This window comes from Drosophila guanche, unplaced genomic scaffold (genome assembly GCF_900245975.1).
Source record: "Drosophila guanche unplaced genomic scaffold, DGUA_6, whole genome shotgun sequence".
NCBI classification, from domain to species: domain Eukaryota; kingdom Metazoa; phylum Arthropoda; class Insecta; order Diptera; family Drosophilidae; genus Drosophila; species Drosophila guanche.
Window position 1 is genome coordinate 3,634,932 of NW_022995755.1, and position 24,014 is coordinate 3,658,945.

The 24,014-nt window shown below is 42.1% G+C and overlaps 5 protein-coding genes across 9 annotated transcripts; 2 read left to right on the forward strand and 3 right to left on the reverse strand.

Moving 5' to 3' along the window:
* The first annotated feature begins 550 nt into the window (after positions 1-550).
* On the forward strand, positions 551-3,041 carry LOC117589572. The gene is made up of 6 exons (XM_034281623.1): positions 551-668; positions 740-1,321; positions 1,374-2,177; positions 2,235-2,413; positions 2,481-2,689; positions 2,761-3,041. Exons 1-6 carry the CDS (start codon positions 633-635, stop codon positions 2,910-2,912), a joined length of 1,962 nt encoding a protein of 653 aa, XP_034137514.1. The 5' UTR covers positions 551-632; the 3' UTR covers positions 2,913-3,041.
* LOC117589574 (LIM and senescent cell antigen-like-containing domain protein 1) lies at positions 2,963-6,056 on the reverse strand. 3 transcript variants are annotated; one of them, XM_034281629.1, is made up of 7 exons: positions 5,944-6,041; positions 5,530-5,648; positions 4,418-4,537; positions 4,050-4,355; positions 3,840-3,981; positions 3,513-3,771; positions 2,963-3,445 (listed from the first exon to the last, which is right to left on the reverse strand). In XM_034281629.1, the coding sequence occupies exons 2-7, from the start codon at positions 5,541-5,543 to the stop codon at positions 3,249-3,251; spliced, it is 1,038 nt and encodes a 345-aa protein (XP_034137520.1). In that variant the 5' UTR covers positions 5,544-5,648; positions 5,944-6,041; the 3' UTR covers positions 2,963-3,248. The 3 variants fall into 3 exon arrangements, with proteins under 3 accessions (XP_034137520.1, XP_034137521.1, XP_034137519.1); XM_034281630.1 differs by lacking the exon at positions 5,530-5,648 and having other exon boundaries at positions 5,944-6,056; XM_034281628.1 differs by lacking the exons at positions 5,530-5,648; positions 5,944-6,041 and adding an exon at positions 4,611-4,747.
* A 1,659-nt stretch (positions 6,057-7,715) lies between these two features.
* LOC117589573 (probable cytochrome P450 313a4) lies at positions 7,716-12,259 on the reverse strand. 3 transcript variants are annotated; one of them, XM_034281626.1, is made up of 7 exons: positions 12,019-12,259; positions 9,156-9,353; positions 8,911-9,096; positions 8,776-8,848; positions 8,608-8,734; positions 7,973-8,549; positions 7,716-7,915 (listed from the first exon to the last, which is right to left on the reverse strand). In XM_034281626.1, the coding sequence occupies exons 1-7, from the start codon at positions 12,170-12,172 to the stop codon at positions 7,755-7,757; spliced, it is 1,476 nt and encodes a 491-aa protein (XP_034137517.1). In that variant the 5' UTR covers positions 12,173-12,259; the 3' UTR covers positions 7,716-7,754. The 3 variants fall into 3 exon arrangements, with proteins under 3 accessions (XP_034137517.1, XP_034137515.1, XP_034137518.1); XM_034281624.1 differs by lacking the exon at positions 12,019-12,259 and adding an exon at positions 9,418-9,676; XM_034281627.1 differs by lacking the exons at positions 8,911-9,096; positions 9,156-9,353; positions 12,019-12,259 and having other exon boundaries at positions 8,608-8,714.
* On the reverse strand, positions 10,240-13,616 carry LOC117589575 (probable cytochrome P450 313a4). Its single transcript, XM_034281631.1, has 7 exons — positions 13,354-13,616; positions 13,092-13,289; positions 11,502-11,687; positions 11,372-11,438; positions 11,204-11,330; positions 10,566-11,145; positions 10,240-10,502 (listed from the first exon to the last, which is right to left on the reverse strand). Exons 1-7 carry the CDS (start codon positions 13,505-13,507, stop codon positions 10,342-10,344), a joined length of 1,473 nt encoding a protein of 490 aa, XP_034137522.1. The 5' UTR covers positions 13,508-13,616; the 3' UTR covers positions 10,240-10,341.
* Positions 13,617-14,341: 725 nt separating this feature from the next.
* Positions 14,342-15,029, forward strand: LOC117589901. Its single transcript, XM_034282171.1, has 3 exons — positions 14,342-14,571; positions 14,625-14,801; positions 14,859-15,029. The coding sequence occupies exons 1-3, from the start codon at positions 14,347-14,349 to the stop codon at positions 15,027-15,029; spliced, it is 573 nt and encodes a 190-aa protein (XP_034138062.1). The 5' UTR covers positions 14,342-14,346.
* Positions 15,030-24,014: the final 8,985 nt, after the last annotated feature.

Here is a 24,014-nt window from a genome sequence, read left to right on the forward strand (position 1 = left end):
CTTGTTCGCTTCCGAAATATACTGTAAATCTCACTCGAATCGTCATTTAATTCTCCAAAAGATCTTTCAAAAGAAGCATAAACCCAAAAACGTTAACCAAACGTTACGTAGTTTGAAAACTTGTTGCTTGTCAACCAGCATCATGGTATGTTATGTGACTCGTAAACCCTATTTAGATAAATTAATATTAAAAAATTAATGATGTTTTCCAATCTGCTCCTAAACATTTATAATGACATTATCTTATACAGACAAATATTAAACGTTTTTATATGTTTTCTAAATATATCAATTTAGATACATTTTCGCAATTCCGTCGAATTGCTTACAGCACCTTATAAATATTCTACCCTGGACTAGGGCGGCAAATATCAATAAATATAAAATAAAGCTTGTAAAGGGAAAATAATTGTATGGAAATTGTAATTGTGTAATTTAATTAAATTCAATTTTTGAATCCATTTTAAGTTCCCACCACTGTAAAATCAACTGCAGGTGCAAGTCTGGCAACTCTCTTTAAGCTCGAGAATTCGAGCACGGAAACGCTGGTCACACTTTTAAAGGCGAGTTGGTCGGTGAACTTCCCTTTTTTTTTCTTTTAATAAAGCTCGATAATTTGGAGAAAAAAGAAAATGCCACCGAAGAAAATAGCCAACGGTCCTGTTCAGGTAAATGGATGGAATGCAAATTGTGAGCGTCTGTGGAAGCGTTCTACGTAAATGCATAAATTGTTGTTTAGTTGCCAGCATCCGGTGGAAAAAAAGGACAAAATCATTGCGTACTCTGCGCAGTCGTGGCGGAGCGATTTTGCCAGAGATGTGGCGACTTCTACTGCTCGAAGGCGTGCCAGACAGCGGACTGGCAGCACCACCGCTATATTTGCTTTCCGATGCCGGCCCTGGTGATGCCCAGGGCGTTTTCCATTCTGCAATGCCAGGAGGAGCTGTCGATGGACATGGCTGGTGTATCCAAGGCGGAATCCATTAAAGTGACTGCAGCCCCTATTGCTGATAGCACGAGCAGCAGCGACAAGATTAGCAGCAGCACTAGCACCATCATGTGCAGCACCGCACCAACTATAAGTGGAATTGCCGCTCAGATGGCTGCAGCAGACCCTAAAACGAGCAACCCGAGCAGCCCAAGTAGCGTCCTCTCGAACGAAAGTGCCAGCATTAAAACGAAAATGAAAATCACGACTCTGCCGACTGTGGTAATACCGTCCAGCAATAGTGTGGTCATCATTAGTGGATTCCGTTCTGCGAATCGCTGCTTTGTCCGCAGCGAATCCGCTGACCAAGCGTATTCGCAAGTGTGCGAGAAGGTTCGTTAATGTTTACATTAACTCAACAAATTCTAACATTGTTGCGTTTTAGGTCAATGCGTTGGGCAACGAGATGCCAAAAGTGAAGAATCTACGACCCCAGGGCTTCGTCTTGGCCCTCCACAATGGCGTATTCCAGCGGGCCAAGGTAATGCAGACACGGCCGGGTAAAACCGCCAAGCTGTTGTTCGTGGATCAGGGCATAATCAAGATGCGCGAGATGGAGTCCATGCGCGAGATAAGCGACGAATTGCTCGCACTTCCGAGCTTCTGTTTCCTGGTGCAACTCAAGGACGTTGCGAACTATACCATAAGCAACGATGTGATGTCCTTTCTCTCACAATTCGATGGCGAAAAATTCGTCATGCACCACAACTCTGTCTGCAAGAATTACACAGTTAATGTTGAGCTTGTGAGTGTGAAAACACAAAAGTCCCTGAATGAAACGGTTCGGGAATTTTACTCCACAAATAAGGTTCATCTATTTGGCAAGAATGCAAGCCCAAAGGTTGAGAATTCGGAAAGTGGTGTCTCAGATGTGGAGAAGCCTCGAGAGGAAAGTCCGAATGTGGCGGGAAAGGTTGAAGAACCATTGAAGCATCCAGCGACAAAGAGCGAACCGATTATAGATCTGAAGCTAACTGAGGTATCTGACGAGCCTGCAAAGATAGAGCCAAAATCGGTTGAAGAGTTCGTATCTGAAATAAGTGCATCAGCTCCAACAGCAGCCACAACAAACATTGATGTACTTCCGAAAGCGGCAACAGCAGATGCCCTCAAAGTCATTGAGGTGCCACTCCCAGTCCCTAAAGTCAATGGAGCTGATGCGTCCAACAATGGTCCGATTCTGGAACCAGTGAGTATTATTCCTTGGTTCAAATCCAACCTACATTTCCCTTTCTTCGGCTTGTAGCCATTTGAGATGAGGCGCTTAAGTGTCAATGACAAGGAGGGCATCGATTTATACATTGTGGATAGTTTAAAAATGTCTCGTGGCATTATTGGGGCCTTTGACCGTGTCTTTGCCAGTGAATTTGGATGTTTGAATACAACCATATCAAAGATAAGACCATCGAAGCCGTATAAGCCAGTGTAAGTGATCAAAGTACAATCATAAACACACCTTACCAGACTTAACTATTTTCGCACACACACACAGTCTGAAGGAATATGTTTTGGCCAAATTTGAGAACAGCTTGTATCGTGCGAAGGTGGAACAGATCAGGCAGCTGCCACAGACACAGCAGACAGTGTACCGCATGACATACTTGGACTACACGAACATCGAAGAAGTGGCCGAGGAAGATATATACCGATATCCCCTGGCTATTGCTCTTCCTTGCCTTACCAGCATTTGCATGATTGAAGGTTTATTTTGTCCTTATCTGTATAATATTTACACAAATTTGTGTTTCTAATGGGATTTGATTTTTGCTTAGATTTCCCGCATAAACCGAATGCCGAGCAGATTGCATACTTGTCTGAGGTCCTAAAAGTGCACGAAATTATTCACGTCGATGCCGTTTCATACATGAAGAATGTGGCTTGGATCAAGTGCAATGAATTGATCAAAAAGCTTGAGACAATGTAGGGGATTACCCTGCAATTTCAATTGCCAAATTTCTCAGACTAATACACATATTCAGAATCATTTTAAAAAACATTTATGTATAAATAAAATTGCATTAAATAACAACATTAAAAGCTGTTAATACATTCATCTGTTTCGCCTGTTTTTTCTTAGCGTTTAGCTGCCGCTGATTAAAGTTTTTTACATTAGAAATTACACACGAGTAAAAGGGGAGGGGATGCTGTTAGGATGTTAGACATGGACAAAATAAGCAGAGTCGTAGACTACAACGACAAAAGGCACTGTTTTGGTGTGGATTGGCATGCAGCAGTCCTCAGTTTTTGTGCTGAACTGCAATTAGACATTTTTTTTCATGGTCATCTCGTGGGCAGTGCGCAGGCGGCGCCGCAGCTCGTTCGGGAAGCGTTCGTAGCATTTTTTGCACACGGGCTTCTCGTCGTATTCATAAAACTTGGACTTCTGAGTCATTTTCGTATCGCACACAGAACACGCAAAATGATGCACACACCAGGCTTTGTTCAGAGCAGTGAAAACTGTTTGGGGAAAAGCAATTAACGATGTTAGAGAGAGGAAATCATTCGGGGGAGTTGATTTGCTCACCATCACCGCCAATGACCTGGTTGCAGACAAAGCAAAGATTGCCAAAGAGCTGATGGTAATGCGTCTCGCAGTAGGCCAGGCCACGCTTCTCGTAGTGCCTATGCCCCAGGAAGGGCTTCTCGCACTTGGCACACACAAAATGCTCCACATGCCAGTGCTTGCCCAAGGCAGTGACCACACGCTCCTCAATCGGTCGACGGCAGGCCCCACAAATGGGAATACCCATCTTATCATGGCAACGTAGACAATACAATTCGTTCTGTGGGGATGAGATTAGGGGCAGCATTATGGCAGAGCAATTGGAATGGCAGTCATCAAGGATCTCACCATATCGTTGGCCGCCAGTCCTGGACGACTCTTCACCTCTCGCGCCGTGGAATCCAGTTCGGTACCGCAGGCCGTGCAACTGAAGTGATAGCCATGGTAGACCTCGCCCCGGAAACGCAGTGGCTCCTCGTCGATAAGGCCGCTGCGGAAATTCATTACAAATTAGTTGAAACAGTTTCATAAAGTATCCAAAACAGGGCCGGGACTTACTGGCATTTTTGGCATACATAGCGCCCGGTGATCTCAGCCTTCACCTTGGCATTGCACTCGTGGCACAGGGCGCGATTCTGATTCTTGATAAAGCCACTGTCGGCCAGCTCCTTGGCACACAACTGGCAGCGGAAGCATTGCGGATGCCAGCTGGCGGACATCGCCTTGATTACGCGTCCGATGACGAATTCCCCACACTTGTTGCAGCAGGGGGCGAAGAGTACATGGAAGTCACGTTCGCAATACTTGCGGCCCTCGAACTCGTAGAAAATCCCATCCTGGAATGGTCGGAAACACTGTGCGCAACTGGAAACAGGAATGCGTGAATACAGAAAGGAATCCAAAAGATGCAGTTGTGTTTAACTCACACAAAACACTGCGTATGCCAGAGCTCGCCATTAGAGTTGACAATCTTCTCGGTGGGCTCGAAGCCATCGGCGCAACGCGTGCAATGCATTGCACCCAGCGACATGTTCACGGCCTGGACTCTGCAATATCACAAAAGCGGATAAGATTAGAATTAGTTTCCATCATTTCATAGCTTTAGAGTGGAGGGATTACACTTTAGCTTTGGAGTACATCATGGTTATGCTTTGGCTTTATGGTTTTTTAGTGTTGATGCACAAATGAGAACACAACTTCAGGGCTGGGCATAGAGCGAGCAAATGGAGAGAACGCGGCCGGCCTTATCGTTGACACCCAACGTTGACTTGAGTGACTGCTGAATCATATTTCAAACACACAATGCAAATAAATGGAAGGCTAAGTAAGCTGGCACTTTGGATACCCTTGCATATGGAAAAATCTCCTGAAACTGCAGATCTTCTGTGGAATATTTATCATAAAATCTGTCAAGGGACTTCTCCTTTCTCTTTTCAGGTGCGTCCCCTTTTTGGGTTTCCAACATCTTTACAAAGATAAGATACCCTCTGCAAGGGTAAGCAAAAGATATGCCATTCCTTAGAGCTCGCTAGCTGGAGCGATCGGAATTTCAGTTGAAGTGCAAGCGTTAAAATGTGCGGATGGGGGCAGTCATTCTTCCTTCATTCAGTTGTCGTTTCTTTGGTTAATTAAATTGAATTTGGATTTGCCGCCAACACACACACACCAGCCCACTCATCACCACACAAACACACACACAAGCAAATAGTAAACAACACATCGACGGCGGCGGCGGCAGGGTTTATAAATAAATTTGAATGTGTATATGACGTCATCGATGGAGTAAACATCTGGCACCAAAAATGCATCTTTTGGGGGCTTAGGCACCATGGATGAATGCTGGGCAAAAGCATAGTTAATTTGCATATTACGCAGCCTTAAATGTAGTCAAATTGTGATGAGGACGAGTCTAAAGCGAGGAAGATAAATGAAGTGGGTCACTCTGCTGGGAACTGAGTCGTGTGCCAGTGACGTAAGTGCAGGACACAGCGAGGCGATGCCAAGGACGTTAACATATTTTTGGGAACATTCAGCTTACTGCACGGGTGGCATTATATCTGTTTAACTGGCTTTCACTTGTTGCACTTGCCCACGGCTGGCCAATTGGATTGCGATTGCGTACGTACAACGTTTTTAGATCACGGCAAGAGAAACACTCTGCAAAACAAAATTTTCATGAGAAATATGTGTGTGCTTCTGGCTGAAAGTGCTGGCCATTTTGGCCTGTTTCGGGCTAGATCCGGTTGCTGCACAGTTTCATCTCACTTTCTGCCCACGATCTGCCGTTTTAGCAAGCCAAATGGACCATCACAGGCGGACAGCCAAAGCACCACCAACGACAACAACAACAGGTCTCGTCTTGCCAAATTGGGAGACAAGAATTTCACTGATCTCAATGGCAATTTGGAAACTTTAAACTCCTCTAAGACATTGGTTGGGGTTTCCTTATTACCTCTAACTAACACTTTGCACTTCTCAATTGCTTGAAGCAATTAATTTATCTTCATTTATTTAATTAACACAGAAAGGGGGCGGGGGGAGCAGTGTGACCGCGGAATTATCGATAAGATATACCGTGTAACCCTCAAAAATATACCAAAATATAGATAATTAAATAAATCAAATTCCTCGATTTTGATGTTCTATTTTTTATATATTACTATCTTGCAAAGACTTTCAGCACTGAAACAATAATTTAATCCGATTGAACAATCAATTTGACGTGTTTTAAATACTTATTGTTGTTGGTTTGTATATTTTAGAAATTCGAACATTCAAATCACCCCTTGTGGAAACAAGGAAGATTTGTATACAGTATGTAAGTGTATGTAACATGTAGAGACACATGTATGTTAACTGATATCATACAAATTTTTGAAAAACTGCGCGGGCAACCAAAGAGAAACGAAATTCTATTATTTTACTGAAAGGGAGAGGGAATGGGAACATAAGTAAATATTAGAATGGCTTGGAATGGTTTGGGGTGCACATAATTGCGGCTAAACTCCGATTTCGGGTTTTATGAGCCCGCTCCTGACCAACCCCCAACCCGTACTTTCCAACCCCTCCGACTACCCATTACCCATATGCCATATGCATATCCAGATTTTATGCAATGATTATAAATTATAAAATATAATTGTTGAAACCTTATTTTCGCAAATTTGTGTATCTTTCTTAATTTATATTTACTACTCTTGTTATTCCAGTTAATTCTTAATTGAATATAAATAAATAAATGAATACCATAAACCGTATACTGTCTATAGTCAAATATTAATATATATTTTATTTTATATTTAGTTGTTCTCTTTAGCTGTTCAAACGCCCTTCGCAAAGAAAAAGAGGTTTCAAATTCCCTTAACAAACCGAGGGAGCTTTCATGGTGCGAAATTTGTACCAAAAATTAAGGTGCCAACAACAGGTAAATACGTCACAAAAAATCCAGTGGCGCCAGGTAAATTACACGGCGATTGCATCCCCCTTGATTGATTTCATACAAACAAAATCGTTCATGTCATGTTACATGAATCCTTCAACAGGCGCGAAAAAGGTGGGAGTTCTTTGAAAAGTTCGTCCTTTTCTACCTACTTGTCATACCTTGCTGTCACATGCCCTGCACTCATTTTTGCTTTTAAAATGTGAGCAAGAAAATCTACAGAAATATAAAAAATGATATACGTTCACACTCACATATACTGCAAAAATACCGTGGTCTCAAATCATATTCCTCGATTTTGAAGTTCTATTTGATATTACTATCTTGCAAAAACTTTAAAAACTGAAACAATAGTTTAATCCTATTGAAGAATAGTTTTGGCTTATTATAAATACTCCTTCATTATTGAATTGTGTACCTTATGATCCTATATTTTAAAAATTGGTATTTGAATTGGTCAAGAAATACCGCGAACCTACCGAGAAAAAAATCGAACTTAACCCTCTATTGACATGCATGAATCGCAGTCAGAGACCGTGCTGTGTAACGATGTTTTGTGTGTTGTCGCGCCAATTCTAATTGATTCACATATTTGAATAACAACTGAGAAGCGAAAAGCGATTCGACTTTATCCATATTTTGCTTGCAGTTAGTCTATGCCTGGGTGCAACCGGTCTTTTTTCTCACATTTAGAAAATATTCAACAGCGAAAGTTTGTTTTTGCCTGTTGTAAGATTTAGGCACATATTTTATATGCTTAGTTTAATTTTACATTGCCTTAATGTTAAAAATTCCAAATATTGGCAGACTTTTTACTATTCTTTTTATATTCTCCTTTCGACTTCCAACTTTGGAACCGCTTTAAGTTTCATGGTAATATCTTCAACATAATAAAGATCTTCAAATTTAAAACTGGTCTTAAAACTATAGTTCCTCAGCAGTTTGGCCAATGTGACTTTGATTGATATCAAAGCATATCTCCAGCCTAAAAGAATTAAGGTTGATTATTTTTGGAAAACAATTTTGCTATGAAACATATTACCTATACAATTCCGTATGCCCTTTGTGAAGGGTATAAAAGCGTATGGGTGCTTGTCCCGACTATTGTGAGGCAAGAAATTGTCGGGATTGAAGATTTCCGCTTCTGGTCCCCAGATTTGCTTGCTTCGATGCATGTGGAACATGTTTATGGCAATTTGCACTCCTTTCGGTACCACAATTCCATTTGTCAGTGTCAAGTCCTGTGCCGTTTGTCGCGACACAACTGGAACTGGCGGTATAACTCGCATGGACTCATTTATCACCAAATCCAGGTACTTCATTTGCTGGGTGTCTTCATATGTGACCTCGAAGTCACCTCCATCGGGGAACAAACTTTTGATTTCTTCAAACGCCCGCTCCTGGTACTGAGGGAACATGGCCAGCAGCATAAGAATATAATACACGGTATTGGCGGTCGTCTCAAAGGCACCAAAGACAATCACATTGGACTCGTCCTCGACATTTGTCAAGCTGAACACACCGCGCCTCAGTAGGTCAGTCGCCAGGTTGAGGAAAATGTTCTTATCCTTTGACTTGATGGAGTCCTCCGTGTCCTCTGCCAATCTTTTTTGAATAAGCTGAAATGGCGAACAAGTTACTCAAATATTCACAGAAAAGTGCCTCCATTATTCGCACCTTCCTTATGAACGCTCGAATCTCCGTCTTGGCTCGATGATAGCTGTCCTCCTTGCCAGCCAGCTGGCGGGCCCAACGACTGTTCAGCCAGGGCGAGAAGCACATATCTGTCATGGTTTCTAGACAACTGTGAATGCATAGCAGCAGCCCAGACCACACCTGACTCACCATTGATAGCGCTCCATGAGGGAGTTGCTCTTGAAATTCTCCTCACACTTCACATCGCAGCCCATTGTGGTTTCTGCACATGAATATTAGTTATAAGAAGATTTATCCTCACTGCCAGCTTCGACTACTACTCACGCGTTGCAATGCCCAAGGTCAGGCTCTGCAGCAGCGGAATCAAATCCTGCTCACCGCCACCGGGCAATGTTTCCAGCTGGCCGAGTAGCTGTGCCGTCTCCTTGTTGAAAATGGGCAGAAAGCTGAGCAACACTTTGTGGCCGAATGCAGGATTCAGCATCTTGCGATGCACACTCCAGCGAGGATCTAGACGAAGAGCACATTGAAGTAACTCCGAGCAACTCTACGGCCCTGCATACACGCACCCTTTAAACTGAACAATCCCACGCCAGCTCCATCGTCCACGGCCTTGTAGATGATGCCCTTGTTGACGCAGTGAGGCGATGTGAGGATATCCTGCACCACTTGCGGATCGCTGACGATCATGAACGGAATGGGTCCCAGCCACGAGAATATTGTGGGGCCATGCTTGGCCAGATAAATTCCAAATTCCTTCAGTATATCTGTCATAGATACAAAATTAAATCCACTGATCGATCCGATCCAAATTTAAATTCTTGAGAGTACCTTCCCTGCGCATCAGCTTGTGGGCCATGCCCAGAATGGGGTATCCAATAGGTCCGGGTATTTTGAGGGCGAGTAAGTAAAATCGCCGACGACTCCACAGAAAGTATATCCAAAGGACGAACAGCAAACCGCACCACAGTGTCCACGTTAACATGATTAATCCTTGGGAATGCACTATCCACTTTAAACACTTTTATCCAAAAATATTTCACTGATATCCGACCGATCGCTGTGAAGTCCGTCAACAATTTGATTATCCAATTTTGTGGCAATCAAGTTTTTATATGCCGGACGCGATTTCTTTTTTGGTACGCGTTCAATCTGTGTATTGTCACGCGTAGTGCTCTATGAGCATGGAAGACGCGCATACAAATAGCTATAATTTCAGCTAATGGCTAGCACGCCAAACACTTTGGGAATACGAAAATTTCCATTCCGGCCCCCAAAAGTCAAGTAATAACAAAACGTCATCGATTGATCAATCGGTGATAATTATTGCGTTGCAAAAAAGCAGCCAAAAATTCTACTATTGCGAGTGTCGTGCTACAAACCGAGTAGCAAATGCCATAACACACGTGCCTACATAATTATTGCAAATAGTAATTGACAGAAACATTTCATTACAAAATGTTGAACATTTTTAATTAGTCAGATAACTATTTATTACAGTTAGGAGGGAGCTGCGGTAGTCCATGCCCGGCAATTAATTCGATCATTAATAAAACAAATGTCAAATAACGTAACAAGTTTCGGAGGTTTTACTACGAGTATATTTTTTTATACAGATCTATTTTATTTGGATTGTTGTTCCTCATTCATTCCCTTAATTGTATACATTTATTTTGTCTTATACATTTTCTTACAAATTGCAATGGACTGGTGGCGAGTTCGTTGCTTCTTTTCACAACACATAATTACTCATATTCATTTTCTCTTTTGGACTTGCAACTTTGGAACCGTCTTTAGCTTCATGGTTACATCTTCCACGAAATAAAGATCTTCAAACTTAAAACTGGTTTTATAACTATAATTCCTCAACAGTTTCGCCAATATGACTTTCACTGAAATCAAAGCATATTTCCAGCCTAGAAACATAGAAATATTTATTATTAAAATATGCTTTTTAGCTATGAAATATATGCCATTACCTATACAATTCCGTATACCCTTTGTGAAAGGTATGAAGGCATAGGGATGCTGCTCGCCTCGAGCCTTGTGCGCCAAAAAGTTGTCGGGATTGAAGGTTTCCGCTTCCGGTCCCCAGAGCTTCTTGCTGCGATGCATGTGGAATATGTCAATCATGATCTGCACTCCCTTGGGTATCACAATCCCATTCGACAACGTTAGATCCGCTGAAGTTTGTCGCGATACCAAGGGAATTGGCGATATAACACGCATGGATTCATTTATAGCCAAATCCAAGTACACCATTTGCTGTGTGTCTTCGTAGGTGACCTCAAAGTCACCACTATCGGGGAATAGACTTTTGATTTCTTCAAAAACTCTCTCCTGGTATTGGGGAAACATGGCCAGGAGCATGAGAACATAATACACTGTCTTAGCAGTCGTCTCAAAAGCGCCAAACACAACTTGGTTGGACTCATCCTCTACATTTGTGAGATCGAAAACACCGCGCCTGAAAAGGTCCGTGGTGACATGGAGAAAAATGTTCTTATCCTTCGACACGATGGAGTCCTCTGTTTCGTCAGCTAATCTTTTATGAATGAGCTGAAATGGCGATTCAGGTTTTATTTTTTTCCATGAAATGTTTGCTAATTATTCAGACCTTTCGTAGGAACCCGCGGATCTCTGTTTTGGATCGATGATAGTTTACCTCCCTGCCCAACAGCTGCCGGATCCACTTGCTGTGTAGCCACGGCGAGATGCACATATCTGTGATGGTTTCTAGACAACTGTTAATGCATAGCAGTAGCCCAGGCCACACCTGACTCACCAGTGATAGCTCTCCACAATGGATTTAAAGTTCGCCTCGCTCTTCACATCGCATCCCATTGTGGTTTCTGTACTTGGAAGCCAAATGATGATCAATTAGCACATCGAACAAGGGAGATTTTCCCACTCACGAGTTGTTATGCCCATGGTAAAGCTTTGCAGTAGCGGAATTAAATTCAACTCTCCGTTGCCCGGCAGGGAGTCAAACTGCTTGAGTAGCTGTCCCGTCTCTTTGTTGAAAATGGGCAGAAAGCTGATCAAAACCTTGTGGCTGAATGCAGGATTTAGCAGCTTGCGATGCACACTCCAGCGAGGATCTAGACGAAGACCAGACCACATTGAAGTAATTCAGGAACACAGACTGCGGCAGGCCACTACACGGACGCACCCTTTAAACTGAAGAGTCCTACTCCCATTCCATCGTCCACGGCCCTGTAGATGATGCCTTTGTTGACGCAGTGGGGAGAGGTGAGGATGTCCTGCACCACCTGCGGATCACTGGCAATCACAAAGGGAATGGGTCCAAGCCAAGACATTATCGTGGGGCCATGCTTGCGCAGATAGATTCCAAATTCATTCAGTATATCTGTCATAGATACAAAATGTAATCCACTGATCGATCAGTTCCAAATGTAAATCCTTTAGTACCTTCCCTGTGGATCAATTTGTGTGCCATTCCCATAAACGGGTATCCAATTGGTCCGGGAATTTTGAGTGTAAGTAAATAGAATCGCCGCCGACTCCACAGAAAGTATATCCAAAGGACGAACATTAATCCACACCACAGTGTCCATGTTATCATGTTGTATCCTTTTGACTGCACAATACACTGAAATGACCGACAAGTTTCCGCTTCTAATCCGCACAATTTACGACCGAACGCTGTGAAGTTCACCAACAATTTGACTATCCAAATGAAAGCCAACCGAGTTTTTATATGCTGAACTCTAGGGCTTTTTTTTCGGCCGCTGTTGATCTGTGTGTACAACATTTGACACGCTTATTTCTCTATTATGGCCCATGTGATGCTCGGCGTAAACACTTAAAAAACAAAACAAAAAAAAGAAAGCCGGTCTTCAAAAACCAAGCGACAAAAAAAAATTATTGTTATCTTTGTTGATCAGAATAACCCATTAATCAAGTTATTCGGAAAGATGCCAGGAATTCTTAGTTCCGCTTCGTGAGAAATAAACAGCAAAGCTGCGTCATCTTCGTGTATTGTCATGACATGGTTACATATGTACATAAATGTACGAGTAGGTATGTTGTGTTGTGTTGATGCTCTTTTGATTCAATTATGATGCTTACGATAATTACCATTTACTGTAGCTTTTTTAAAAGCTCATCGAAAGTGAGTAATAAACTACATATGTATAGCACAGGTTTTTTTTTTAATTTGAAGCAGCGACTGCTGAGCTGCAAATTATATTCGCTGGAAGCTGTACCTGCTAATTGAAATCTAGACTAACATCATGCATATATGTTTTAGTGATCTTGTTTNCTGCAGCAGCGGAATCAAATCCTGCTCACCGCCACCGGGCAATGTTTCCAGCTGGCCGAGTAGCTGTGCCGTCTCCTTGTTGAAAATGGGCAGAAAGCTGAGCAACACTTTGTGGCCGAATGCAGGATTCAGCATCTTGCGATGCACACTCCAGCGAGGATCTAGACGAAGAGCACATTGAAGTAACTCCGAGCAACTCTACGGCCCTGCATACACGCACCCTTTAAACTGAACAATCCCACGCCAGCTCCATCGTCCACGGCCTTGTAGATGATGCCCTTGTTGACGCAGTGAGGCGATGTGAGGATATCCTGCACCACTTGCGGATCGCTGACGATCATGAACGGAATGGGTCCCAGCCACGAGAATATTGTGGGGCCATGCTTGGCCAGATAAATTCCAAATTCCTTCAGTATATCTGTCATAGATACAAAATTAAATCCACTGATCGATCCGATCCAAATTTAAATTCTTGAGAGTACCTTCCCTGCGCATCAGCTTGTGGGCCATGCCCAGAATGGGGTATCCAATAGGTCCGGGTATTTTGAGGGCGAGTAAGTAAAATCGCCGACGACTCCACAGAAAGTATATCCAAAGGACGAACATTAATCCACACCACAGTGTCCATGTTATCATGTTGTATCCTTTTGACTGCACAATACACTGAAATGACCGACAAGTTTCCGCTTCTAATCCGCACAATTTACGACCGAACGCTGTGAAGTTCACCAACAATTTGACTATCCAAATGAAAGCCAACCGAGTTTTTATATGCTGAACTCTAGGGCTTTTTTTTCGGCCGCTGTTGATCTGTGTGTACAACATTTGACACGCTTATTTCTCTATTATGGCCCATGTGATGCTCGGCGTAAACACTTAAAAAACAAAACAAAAAAAAGAAAGCCGGTCTTCAAAAACCAAGCGACAAAAAAAAATTATTGTTATCTTTGTTGATCAGAATAACCCATTAATCAAGTTATTCGGAAAGATGCCAGGAATTCTTAGTTCCGCTTCGTGAGAAATAAACAGCAAAGCTGCGTCATCTTCGTGTATTGTCATGACATGGTTACATATGTACATAAATGTACGAGTAGGTATGTTGTGTTGTGTTGATGCTCTTTTGATTCAATTATGATGCTTACGATAATTACCATTTACTGTAGCTTTTTTAAAAGCTCATCGAAAGTGAGTAATAAACTACATATGTATAGCACAGGTTTTTTTTTTAATTTGAAGCAGCGACTGCTGAGCTGCAAATTATATTCGCTGGAAGCTGTACCTGCTAATTGAAATCTAGACTAACATCATGCATATATGTTTTAGTGATCTTGTTTGTTTAATTATCTACTTTTATTAATTACTATTATTAAGACTGAAATATTATATATTTTTGGCTATAAAACAGCAAACAATTCGCACACGAGTCCTATTCCGGAATAAATGTGAAAATGGGTCGAAAACTGTCTTATCAAATTATGATCCTGCTGTTAATTGTGAACTCTTCGTTGCAAGTTAAATATGAATTCGTGCTGGATAATGAACAAGTGCTCACTGAGTGCCAGGATAAGCCTCCAGGAGCGCTCGACTACGATTCCTTGTTCGATTTTTCGGAGTTGACTTTTACAATGGGCGGTGACGGAGTGACCTTAACAGGAAATGCCACTACAGTTTGGGATATAAAGCCAACGGACCGCATTCAGGTAAGCCATTTAACCATATATAGTTTAAAATAATAATAATATATGTATTTTAGGGCACTGCTAATATCCTTTATTTCGATCGTGGCACCTGGCAATCAACCATACTCAACATGATCGCACAGAATTTCTGCGCGACCATGTACGATGAGCGACAGTTCTGGTACAAGATCTGGGCGAGGCACATCATAAATGCAGACGAAGTGAAGGATAACTGCTTGAAAGTGCCTGGAGTATGTGTCGTACATATAACCATGAATATTATTTTATTTGATTTACTTTGCTTGCAGACTAAACTAATCATGGAACCGTTTGTTATAAAGGCTGAATTTGGCTTCGATGCACCACTGCGGCAAGGCCGCCACAAGATTGTATTTGGATTTCGTGCGTTCGATGAGCATAATGTGGAACGTAAAGATAACATTTGTTTTGAAATCACGGGAGAGTTTTACAAGATTTAAATCAAATTGGAAATATATGAATCAGTTAAAATGGAGTACAACTTCTAGATTTTTATCAATCAATAAATGCCATGTCATGTGGGTCTAACAATTTTAGATAATTACTATTATTAAGACGGCACGGCACGACTGGCTAAATGAGTAACTTCTGAATGAATAAATTTATTTTCATGAAGTGGACTCCATGATCGGACTGCTCCACTCTGGTGACTTACCCAATAACATAGCAACGTTGCAGGGTTATCATTACGGCAACTAATGAATATATGTACATATTTATGTATGTTACTCTGACACAAACTGACCGATTGCATTATGATGCAATCCAGCTGTGGTCACTGACTGCCGCCGCTGTCCGAAATGTGATGCGCCAGCATGTATACCAGGTTCTAGACCGTGAGACACGGAAGCTCTTGCGGAACTATGTAAGCAGATCTCTCACTCATAATTGTTGTAAAAGTCGGAAAGTGAATTCAAATAAAGAGTGACAAAAAATCAGTAGCTTCTAATTATTTTCATTAAACTAGAAGCTTTACAATCAATTGTCAAAGTTTAACTTTGACAATGTCGCAGAATAAAACGAGAAGGGGCGTGTGAGACGCTTCTTACGCGTCACAACTTTTATACCCGGCACTCAGGACTACATCTAGATGTAGAAAACATCGCCAACCACTAGATATCGTTCACATTACAGAACACGTAGTAAAAAGCCTACTAAATAAAATGCATCAAAAAAATTGGATCAGTTAATCGTATTTTCCAATTTATGAGATATTTAAAACAGCAATAATATTGGTACTTTTTCCCTGCACATTCTGTGCAATAATGACCGCTAGGTTTCACAGCAGATTTTCCGAAAGTGGAGCCATCTATGAAAATTTCTGGTACGCAACTTTGATGGTCACTCTTTTTATACCCGGTACTCAAAGAGTAAATAGGGTATATTGTATTTGTGCGAATAACGGTTGTATGTAACGCACAGAAGGAAGCGTTTCCGACCCCATAAAGTATATATATTCTTGATCAGCATCAATAGCCGAGTCGATAGAGCCATGTCTGTCTGTCCGTCTGTCCGTCTTGTTTGTCGGCTAGTTCTCAGAGACTATAAGAGCTAAAGCCACCAAATTTTGCATCCAGCCTGCTATATGCTCACACTAAAACAAGTGTATTTAAAAAATGAGCCACGGCCCCTTCCGCCCCCGCAAAAAGGTGAAAACCTCTTAAATCTACAGTTTTGAAGATAAAAGAAAACTAAAAACGACATTCCGTAGGAAATGGCCATATCTATNCCATGTACGATGAGCGACAGTTCTGGTACAAGATCTTTGCGAGGCACATCATAAATGCAGACGAAGTGAAGGATAACTGCTTGAAAGTGCCTGGAGTATGTGTCGTACATATAACCATGAATATTATTTTATTTGATTTACTTTGCTTACAGACTAAACTAATCATGGAACCGTTTGTTATAAGGTGTGAATTTGGCTTCGATGCACCACTGCGGCAAGGCCGCCATAAGATTGTATGGGGATTTCGTGCGTTCGATGAGCATAATGTGGAACGTAAAGATAACATTTGTTTTGAAATCACGGGAGAGTTTTACAAGATTTAAATCAAATTGGAAATATATGAATCAGTTAAAATGGAGTACAACTTCTAAATTTTTTCAATCAATAAATGCCATGTCATGTGGGTCTAACAATTTTAGATAATTACTATTATTAAGACGGCACGGCACGACTGGCTAAATGAGTAACTTCTGAATGAATAAATTTATTTTCATGAAGTGGACTCCATGATCGGACTGCTCCACTCTGGTGACTTACCCAATAACATAGCAACGTTGCAGGGTTATCATTACGGCAACTAATGAATATATGTACATATTTATGTATGTTACTCTGACACAAACTGACCGATTGCATTATGATGCAATCCAGCTGTGGTCACTGACTGCCGCCGCTGTCCGAAATGTGATGCGCCAGCATGTATACCAGGTTCTAGACCGTGAGACACGGAAGCTCTTGCGGAACTATGTAAGCAGATCTCTCACTCATAATTGTTGTAAAAGTCGGAAAGTGAATTCAAATAAAGAGTGACAAAAAATCAGTAGCTTCTAATTATTTTCATTAAACTAGAAGCTTTACAATCAATTGTCAAAGTTTAACTTTGACAATGTCGCAGAATAAAAATATCAGACAACAATTCTTGATATATTGCTTTTACTCGAAAACTACTCAGTATACTGACGCATACCCAGCACGAGTTACACATACTAGACCTATAATCTAAAATCAAAACAAACAAGTGGGCAAAGAATCCCATTCATAAAAGCAGCAAAATTTAATTTATGGATAAATCAGTGTAGGAACCTGTTGCACTTCATTCATCCAATTCGATTTGATGGTGTTAACAACTCAAATAAATTTGGGTCTGAACATTAAAATTTATTAATTGTTGTTTTTTTGTTATGTTTTTTTATTGGATTTTCTTTTGAATTTTAGCAGCTAATTGAAAAATAAACAAAAGGATATATAGATTCAATATTTTTGGATAATCATTTAGTTTAATGGACAACCAATAATTCTAAAAATGTATAAAAACAAATCTTCCAAGTCGTTCGATCTAGTTTATTATCAAAGATCCGTCACCCCAATGAAGGCACCAAGCAACAAAAAAAGGAGCAGTCAATCAAATTCAATCGATCCCAGCAGAGCGCTCTCCCATCGTAGATCGTAGATCGTGGAACATTGAGTGAAAATTATGAAGACATAAATATGAAATTGCTGCTTTTTCCGATTTGAGCTATGGCCAAACGATTTGTTTTGCTGCCATGTTGGAGCGCGGCATCAAAATGTAAATGATGTCCAATTTATTGACAAATGAAAATAAATATGTTCGCTGCAGCATGGAATGTTTGTATGGATTGGGTGTGGGCTTCAGGGAGTGGTTCTCTGAGGTCAATAAACCACCGAAAAAGATTAGCATCAACTCCCCATTAAAGTTCAATTGGGAGCCAGCGAGGGCACTGATCCCCACTTGACTTGAGTAGTCAAAGTCGAAGAGCCTGGGAAACTGGGCTCCAGATAGCGCTTCATTACGACACAATTATGTCAAATTATTCGGATGCCACTTCAGATAGCCCCCTCAATGGATGGCTCCTCGACACTTGCAAGTGGTCGGCTTTCGCCGGAAATCAATTCAATTATGTCTCAACTCTATTCTCACAGGGATTACAGAGGACTACAATGGCACAATGCTTCGGATTAGTTCCACATGAATAACTTTCAAGCGCTGCTGATGATTAGCACGCGGCGGTTGTCCGTGTTGGAACTAGGACTGGGCCTGAGGAAGTGGCTGCTGGTGTTGGGGTGGCGTATGCCATTTGCATACATACTCGTATGTATGTATGTATGTATTTATGTATGTATTTATGTATTCATAGCATGCCCGTCCCCTATCTATCGCGACAGCATAAAAACTAAACCCGAAGGTGGGACCACCCACATGGCCGTCTGTGCTTTTATTGCTCACAAAGTAGCATAAACAAATTCCTCATCTAACGGAGGCAGCTCGACATCGACATCGACATCCACATTAGCGTAGAGATCAGCAGCGGCATCAGTGGCCACAAAGTCAACGCCACCGCACACCTGATGGGGCTGATGGGAATGATGGGGATTGTGCTGTGGCTGATGAGCACATGGAGCAGCATGATGGACTTCCAGCCGAGGAGTTCGAGTACTCCCGCAGCAGTACATTAAATACTTCTCTTCCCCCCCTGGGACTGCTGCATTGCATTGTTTGTTGTTGCTGGGCGTTTTGCTTATTTGAAGTACGGTTTGAGTTATTTGCGTCAGTTGTGTGGTCTGGTCTGCCCCGCTAGTCACAGTTGGCTCCGTTCCTCAGACACAGCGCACCCGCCGTGGCGATTATCAATAAATTTGTTACAAAACATTGGTCCATCCATCCACTAATGTGTCGCCAAATGTCGGCTATCCCGGGGCGCAAATCAAAATAAACCACTTGGAGGACCACCACAAAATAAATGTCTAAAGTCTAGACGTTTGCTGGTAGGGCGTAGATTCCAATTAGACACCTTGACCACACACAAGACCAGTCTGGGCACTTGAGTAGGCCAGACCCCTCTCCACTTTCTCACATATTTCACTGCGACGCGGCATGTCCTGCCGACATACTCAAGTCTGTGGCGTCTGGCCAGGAGCAACAACGGCGACAAGTAGCTCGTTCCGGCGGCACAGGACAGGCGTGATATATAAACAAAGCCACCACACACGCATGATTACATGATCATGATCGAGAGACAACCGACTCCCTCCGTCCGCCGGTGTCCAATTGCTGCCGCCGCCGCCGCCACTGAAGGTCACTGAAGCAGACACAAAAAATTGTTTGTGGCAGATGTGCAGAAGGAGGGGCACGAGCTGTGGCACGATCCATACTTTTAAGCTCTTAAGTACAAGCGATTCACTTTGCCCAATGTGCGCTTTTCAATTCAGTTTCTGTTTCAATTTGCCATAGATAGATTCGGCACAGATATGGGGGATTTTTCAATTATTATTGGGGCCTGTGGTCTCTGGTAGACAAGTACGCGTATTATTAATGTAATAGCGGCTAATTGCGCATTCCCTGTGCCATTGGCAAAGGCAAATTAGAACGAAACACTTCAGGCAGCGACTTAAAAGCTTTGATTTTGATGGAACACTTGGCGCATCGGGCGTGGAATTTATGTCTGCATTTTGCGGCCGTTGAGATCATTGCAACGATTTCTCCCGGGCATTGTCCAAAGTGGAGCCAAGGAAATTAGAAAATTTGCAATAACTTTATCCACTTGAGGCCACCACAGAGCACACAACACACACCGTTGACTCCTCAAGGTTTTGGCCTGGACGGACGGACACCCATTGGAAAATTTACCACAGCAAAGCTGTTGTTGCATATATTTGGCCTGGCCGAGACAATAAACAAAGTACATAGTATCTGCGACGGCATGCGGCAACAAATAGAGGCAATCCAAATACGATTACGATGCTGTGCGATGAACGATGCTCTGTACGAGGCCCGATGATATCTCGCGCCCCGTAACAAGAACAATAAAAACACATTGGCCAAATATGACAAAACAAACAATAATACGTCGACGAATGGCTGCCAAATTGAATGATCGACACAGCAGCAGCAGCACACAGGCGGATGGTGCGACGGGGAATCGGAATCGGAATCCTCATTCGCAGCCAAATCAAAGTCAGTCCCCCACAATCAACGCCATTGCAGCGGCAAATCAAAATTCCAGCGAGAATATAAAAGTTAATTGCCTACAAATTGGCGCGATGAGTTTTATTGCCATTTAAAAAAATATGTATGAGTATATGTACATACATACGTATGTATGTACATTTACATTGCAAGCACGAGTACAGCGCAATGGCTGAATGAAGGGGAATGTCGGTTTAGGGCCACAATTTAGTGTGGGGTGCCGCGTGGGTGGCAGCCAGGAAACAAATATTTGATTTAGTCAAAATCTAATGATTTATTTACGATTTCCTATCGACAATCGCATTGGGAAGTACAATGTAAACTTGAGTAGGAAAGTTTTGAAATAGGAAAAACACATATGTAAATAATGGGCATAGTTTTAGTTTCCTCTGAACTCACTTGAGTGTCTAGAATCGAGAGTAAAAATTGCTGAAAATTATGATTTGAGATTTTGTATGACAATGTGATCATTGATTGCCTGAAAGAGCTCAATTTTAATGGGGTTTACGAATTTCTCGAACCAAATTGACATCATTGTAACATATCTAGATATCATGCAAATGCGAGTTGATTTTTCAGATTTTTGCTAATCGCGGGGAAGATTTTACTGACGGATTTGACCGGCTAATGTTTCGATCGACGCCATTGACCTTCGTATACTTTAAATAAGTACGACGAGACGGAGTACTTTTAATCATTTTTGAGAAAATATACAAGATACTTTTATCCCTATATTACATATTCTTATCGTTTTAACTTTAAAGCAATGCCTCAAATTTTTTAAAGAACATATTCACAACGTTTTAAGGTCTAAGGAGATATCCAACATTTTTTCGTAGAGAGAATCAATAGCTCTACAATTACTTCCCTTCTTTATATAAAATGTGTAACGATTTGAATGATTCAAACTCTATATTGAATCATGCAAGGTCTACTCATTCAATTCTTTTCACTTGCCATATGGGCTTTTCCCTGAAGTACTGTACGAAACGAACGATTGATCTGCACTTTATGGCCTTTTCGTATGCGAGTCTTTTTTGCAATAATGACCACTACACTTAAGCTTTGGCACTTGAGCTACTACTTAAGTATTTAATGAATCGAAATGGTATATCTGTCAGGCGTACAAAATTCTACTTATAGCGCCTGAGAGCCACGTAAAGTGGAAGCAAAAAATGCAAAAGACTTTAGCTCGAAACAAACAAAAAAGAAACAACTTACTCATCATGGATTTAATGGGATTTCAACATATTCATGGTGGAAATGTTTGAAATTTGATTGTCCAAAAGAGAAGTCTCGCTGCAGACTCGTATTTTTAAGTGTGCGCTTACCAAATCATCAAGAATCTCTGGGAGTATATATATTTCAAAGACATCTGCATATATGTCTGACAAAATCGGTTTAATAACGAAAATTCCTATACACAAAATGACCCAAAAGACAGTTGCTTCCTGCAATGGCAGCGCCAGCGCCATTTCGATATGGATATGGGATGTTTACATGACTCCGGGCGGTCCCTTGGCTGCTCGGCAAGTGCACTTGAGGCGAGAGCATGGAGACACGAACAGTGCTGGAGCGGTGGGGCCCCTGGCTCATTATGCATTCACGAACTGACATTGAAGTGGGCGAGACGCCCCATCGGATGGCAGAGAGTTCATGCGCGGCTAGGCTGCTAGGGTTACATTGCCTTTGGGCTTTATTATTGGTAGTATTAGTAACACATGATTACGCTTTATTGTAAACAAAAGCGCAGATAAACAGGCAAACACACCACCCTCTAATGATATGTTAATGCAGATGGCGCACACTGCGTATGAGTGCTACCAATGAGTTGGGGACGCCACTGAAACGGGAAGGGGAATGGGAAATGGTAGGAAGGAACTGCCTATGCCTATGCTGTTTGTCTGTCAACGGCCAAGTCAAATAAACTTCATTCTGGCACTGGCACTGGCACTGGCACTGGAATGTACTCCGACACTCCTCGCCACCAAGTGCGAATCAAATGGTTGAATGGATCGAGCCCCCAGCTCGCTGCCGTCTCTAATGAATGAGTTTTTCAAGTGAAATGGTTCTTAATTGACCGGCAATTTGAAGCTTAGCATGAGACACACACATCTACCCCCACAGCTGCTGAATGCTTGCCCAATCATAGAAAAGCTGACCAGTAGTTCCCCCTCTCTAAGCTCGGGCTAGCTGTCGACACGCCGCAGCGTTTAAGTGTAATTTTCTTCTTATTCCATTGAAGCAGGTCCTTGGCAGGGCAGGATAACTCACTGCAACGCACTGAGCAAAGTTCTTGGGCAACGTCAGACAACGTCTTTTGGTCTCGTTAAAAATTCACTTCAGCCGTTGCTTTCACTTCAGATAAACATAATGGCCGTTCATTTGCGCCGTCAACGTCTGGGTTTGGGTAGTCTCGGGGTCTCGACCCACTCAACCCTCAGCCCAGCATAAGAAATTGCAAGAAAATGTTCTTTTCGAATCGAAGTCGAGCGCTCAGGACAATTGCGTACGTGTGCGCCAGGATGAAGCTGCAGAAAGCTGAAAAGGAGGCAAAGACAGCGACAACGACAACGACAACGACCCGAAGGCAGCAAGGAGACAGGAGAAAGAAAAGTGAATGTCGCATCTTTGCTGCCATGTAATTTGCTCTCTTGCCATGTGCTTCATCAGAAAGGAAATTGAAAATTGCTGCTAATAGCTGACGACAGTGGAGTGGGTGTGGCCGATAGGCGTCGGGGTGGGTGGCTGGCGGCGGCCAGGAAAAAAATGCTAAGCCAACGCAAGAAATTCCTCGTATAATGATTATGAAAAAAAAAGAGAAAAAAAAAAAGATAAAGAACTGAAAGTAGGTGGAATTCATTTGAAATCTAAATTGGCTCAACTTAGTGACGAAAAGCTAACGAGGCGACCAGAGAGGAGGTGGCCAGAGGCATTGGTGCTTCACAGAGTTCTTTGCGAGCAAATTAGAGTTGATTTATGCATTAACACAAATTCAAGTTAATTCAATTATCCGATTGTCAATTGCTCCATTCTTATCCTTAGAGTGACAAGAGCTCATTGGAGTTATGTGCTGACACTTTATTTCTCTTCTCTCTTTTAAATCCCAGAACTCTTTAGCTTTCCACATTTTCTGTTTCCACTGTACATCCCACACTTTTTTCTTGAATCACACGTAGTCATAGAGGGCAGATCAGAGTGTTTACACTAGCCAATGAACACTTAAACAGACTTTAAGCGCTTTTATGATGCTCCAAATAAATTTGTGAAAACAAAAGATTAACGACGAAGTGAGTTGCAGAGGTGCTCCGGCACTCTTTACCAGAAAAATCGGAATAGCTGACTCATTGCAAGTGTTTACTTTACTATATTGTACGACATTGGATCAGTTTGTTTCATTTGCTCTATCCTTTCATCCCAAAAACACTTTTCGGGTGCCGTGCCAAATGCTGTTTGGGGGAGAAAAACAAAAAACAAATGCCAACCGTTCACATACAACAAGTGACTGTTTATCAATAGATCTTCAAGTGTTTTTCCGTTCGGGCCTATTAGCAGGCGCTCTGGCAACTGATAAGCATACCCCATTTAGTCACTTTTCCGAGCCCCAACCCCGAGCAATCTAACGCCTGTACAAGGAGCTGTGGATCCCATTGTGGATCGCTGCTGTCTATGCGCTTTTAATTGTCGAACATTACGAGTCGGCAGGTCCAT

Excerpts from the sequence above, each read along its gene's own strand:
- LOC117589573 (XM_034281626.1), bottom strand. The coding sequence starts at position 12,172 with ATGATAACATGGACACTGTGGTGTGGATTAATGTTCGTCCTTTGGATA. Across the intron at positions 8,849-8,910 it reads GACCTTGGGCATTGCAACGC|AAACCACAATGGGCTGCGAT; the intron begins GTGAGTAGTAGT and ends ATTCATGTGCAG. Across the intron at positions 8,550-8,607 it reads TTCGAGCGTTCATAAGGAAG|CTTATTCAAAAAAGATTGGC; the intron begins GTGCGAATAATG and ends TCGCCATTTCAG.
- LOC117589901 (XM_034282171.1), top strand. The coding sequence starts at position 14,347 with ATGATCCTGCTGTTAATTGTGAACTCTTCGTTGCAAGTTAAATATGAA. Across the intron at positions 14,572-14,624 it reads AGCCAACGGACCGCATTCAG|GGCACTGCTAATATCCTTTA; the intron begins GTAAGCCATTTA and ends TATGTATTTTAG. Across the intron at positions 14,802-14,858 it reads ACTGCTTGAAAGTGCCTGGA|ACTAAACTAATCATGGAACC; the intron begins GTATGTGTCGTA and ends CTTTGCTTGCAG.
- LOC117589572 (XM_034281623.1), top strand. The coding sequence starts at position 633 with ATGCCACCGAAGAAAATAGCCAACGGTCCTGTTCAG. Across the intron at positions 669-739 it reads TAGCCAACGGTCCTGTTCAG|TTGCCAGCATCCGGTGGAAA; the intron begins GTAAATGGATGG and ends ATTGTTGTTTAG. Across the intron at positions 1,322-1,373 it reads ATTCGCAAGTGTGCGAGAAG|GTCAATGCGTTGGGCAACGA; the intron begins GTTCGTTAATGT and ends GTTGCGTTTTAG.
- LOC117589575 (XM_034281631.1), bottom strand. The coding sequence starts at position 13,507 with ATGATAACATGGACACTGTGGTGTGGATTAATGTTCGTCCTTTGGATA. Across the intron at positions 11,331-11,371 it reads ATTGTGGAGAGCTATCACTG|TTGTCTAGAAACCATCACAG; the intron begins GTGAGTCAGGTG and ends ATGCATTAACAG. Across the intron at positions 11,146-11,203 it reads TCCGCGGGTTCCTACGAAAG|CTCATTCATAAAAGATTAGC; the intron begins GTCTGAATAATT and ends TCGCCATTTCAG.
- LOC117589574 (XM_034281628.1), bottom strand. The coding sequence starts at position 4,633 with ATGATGTACTCCAAAGCTAAAGT. Across the intron at positions 4,538-4,610 it reads ATGTACTCCAAAGCTAAAGT|AGTCCAGGCCGTGAACATGT; the intron begins GTAATCCCTCCA and ends GTGATATTGCAG. Across the intron at positions 3,772-3,839 it reads GACTGGCGGCCAACGATATG|AACGAATTGTATTGTCTACG; the intron begins GTGAGATCCTTG and ends TCATCCCCACAG.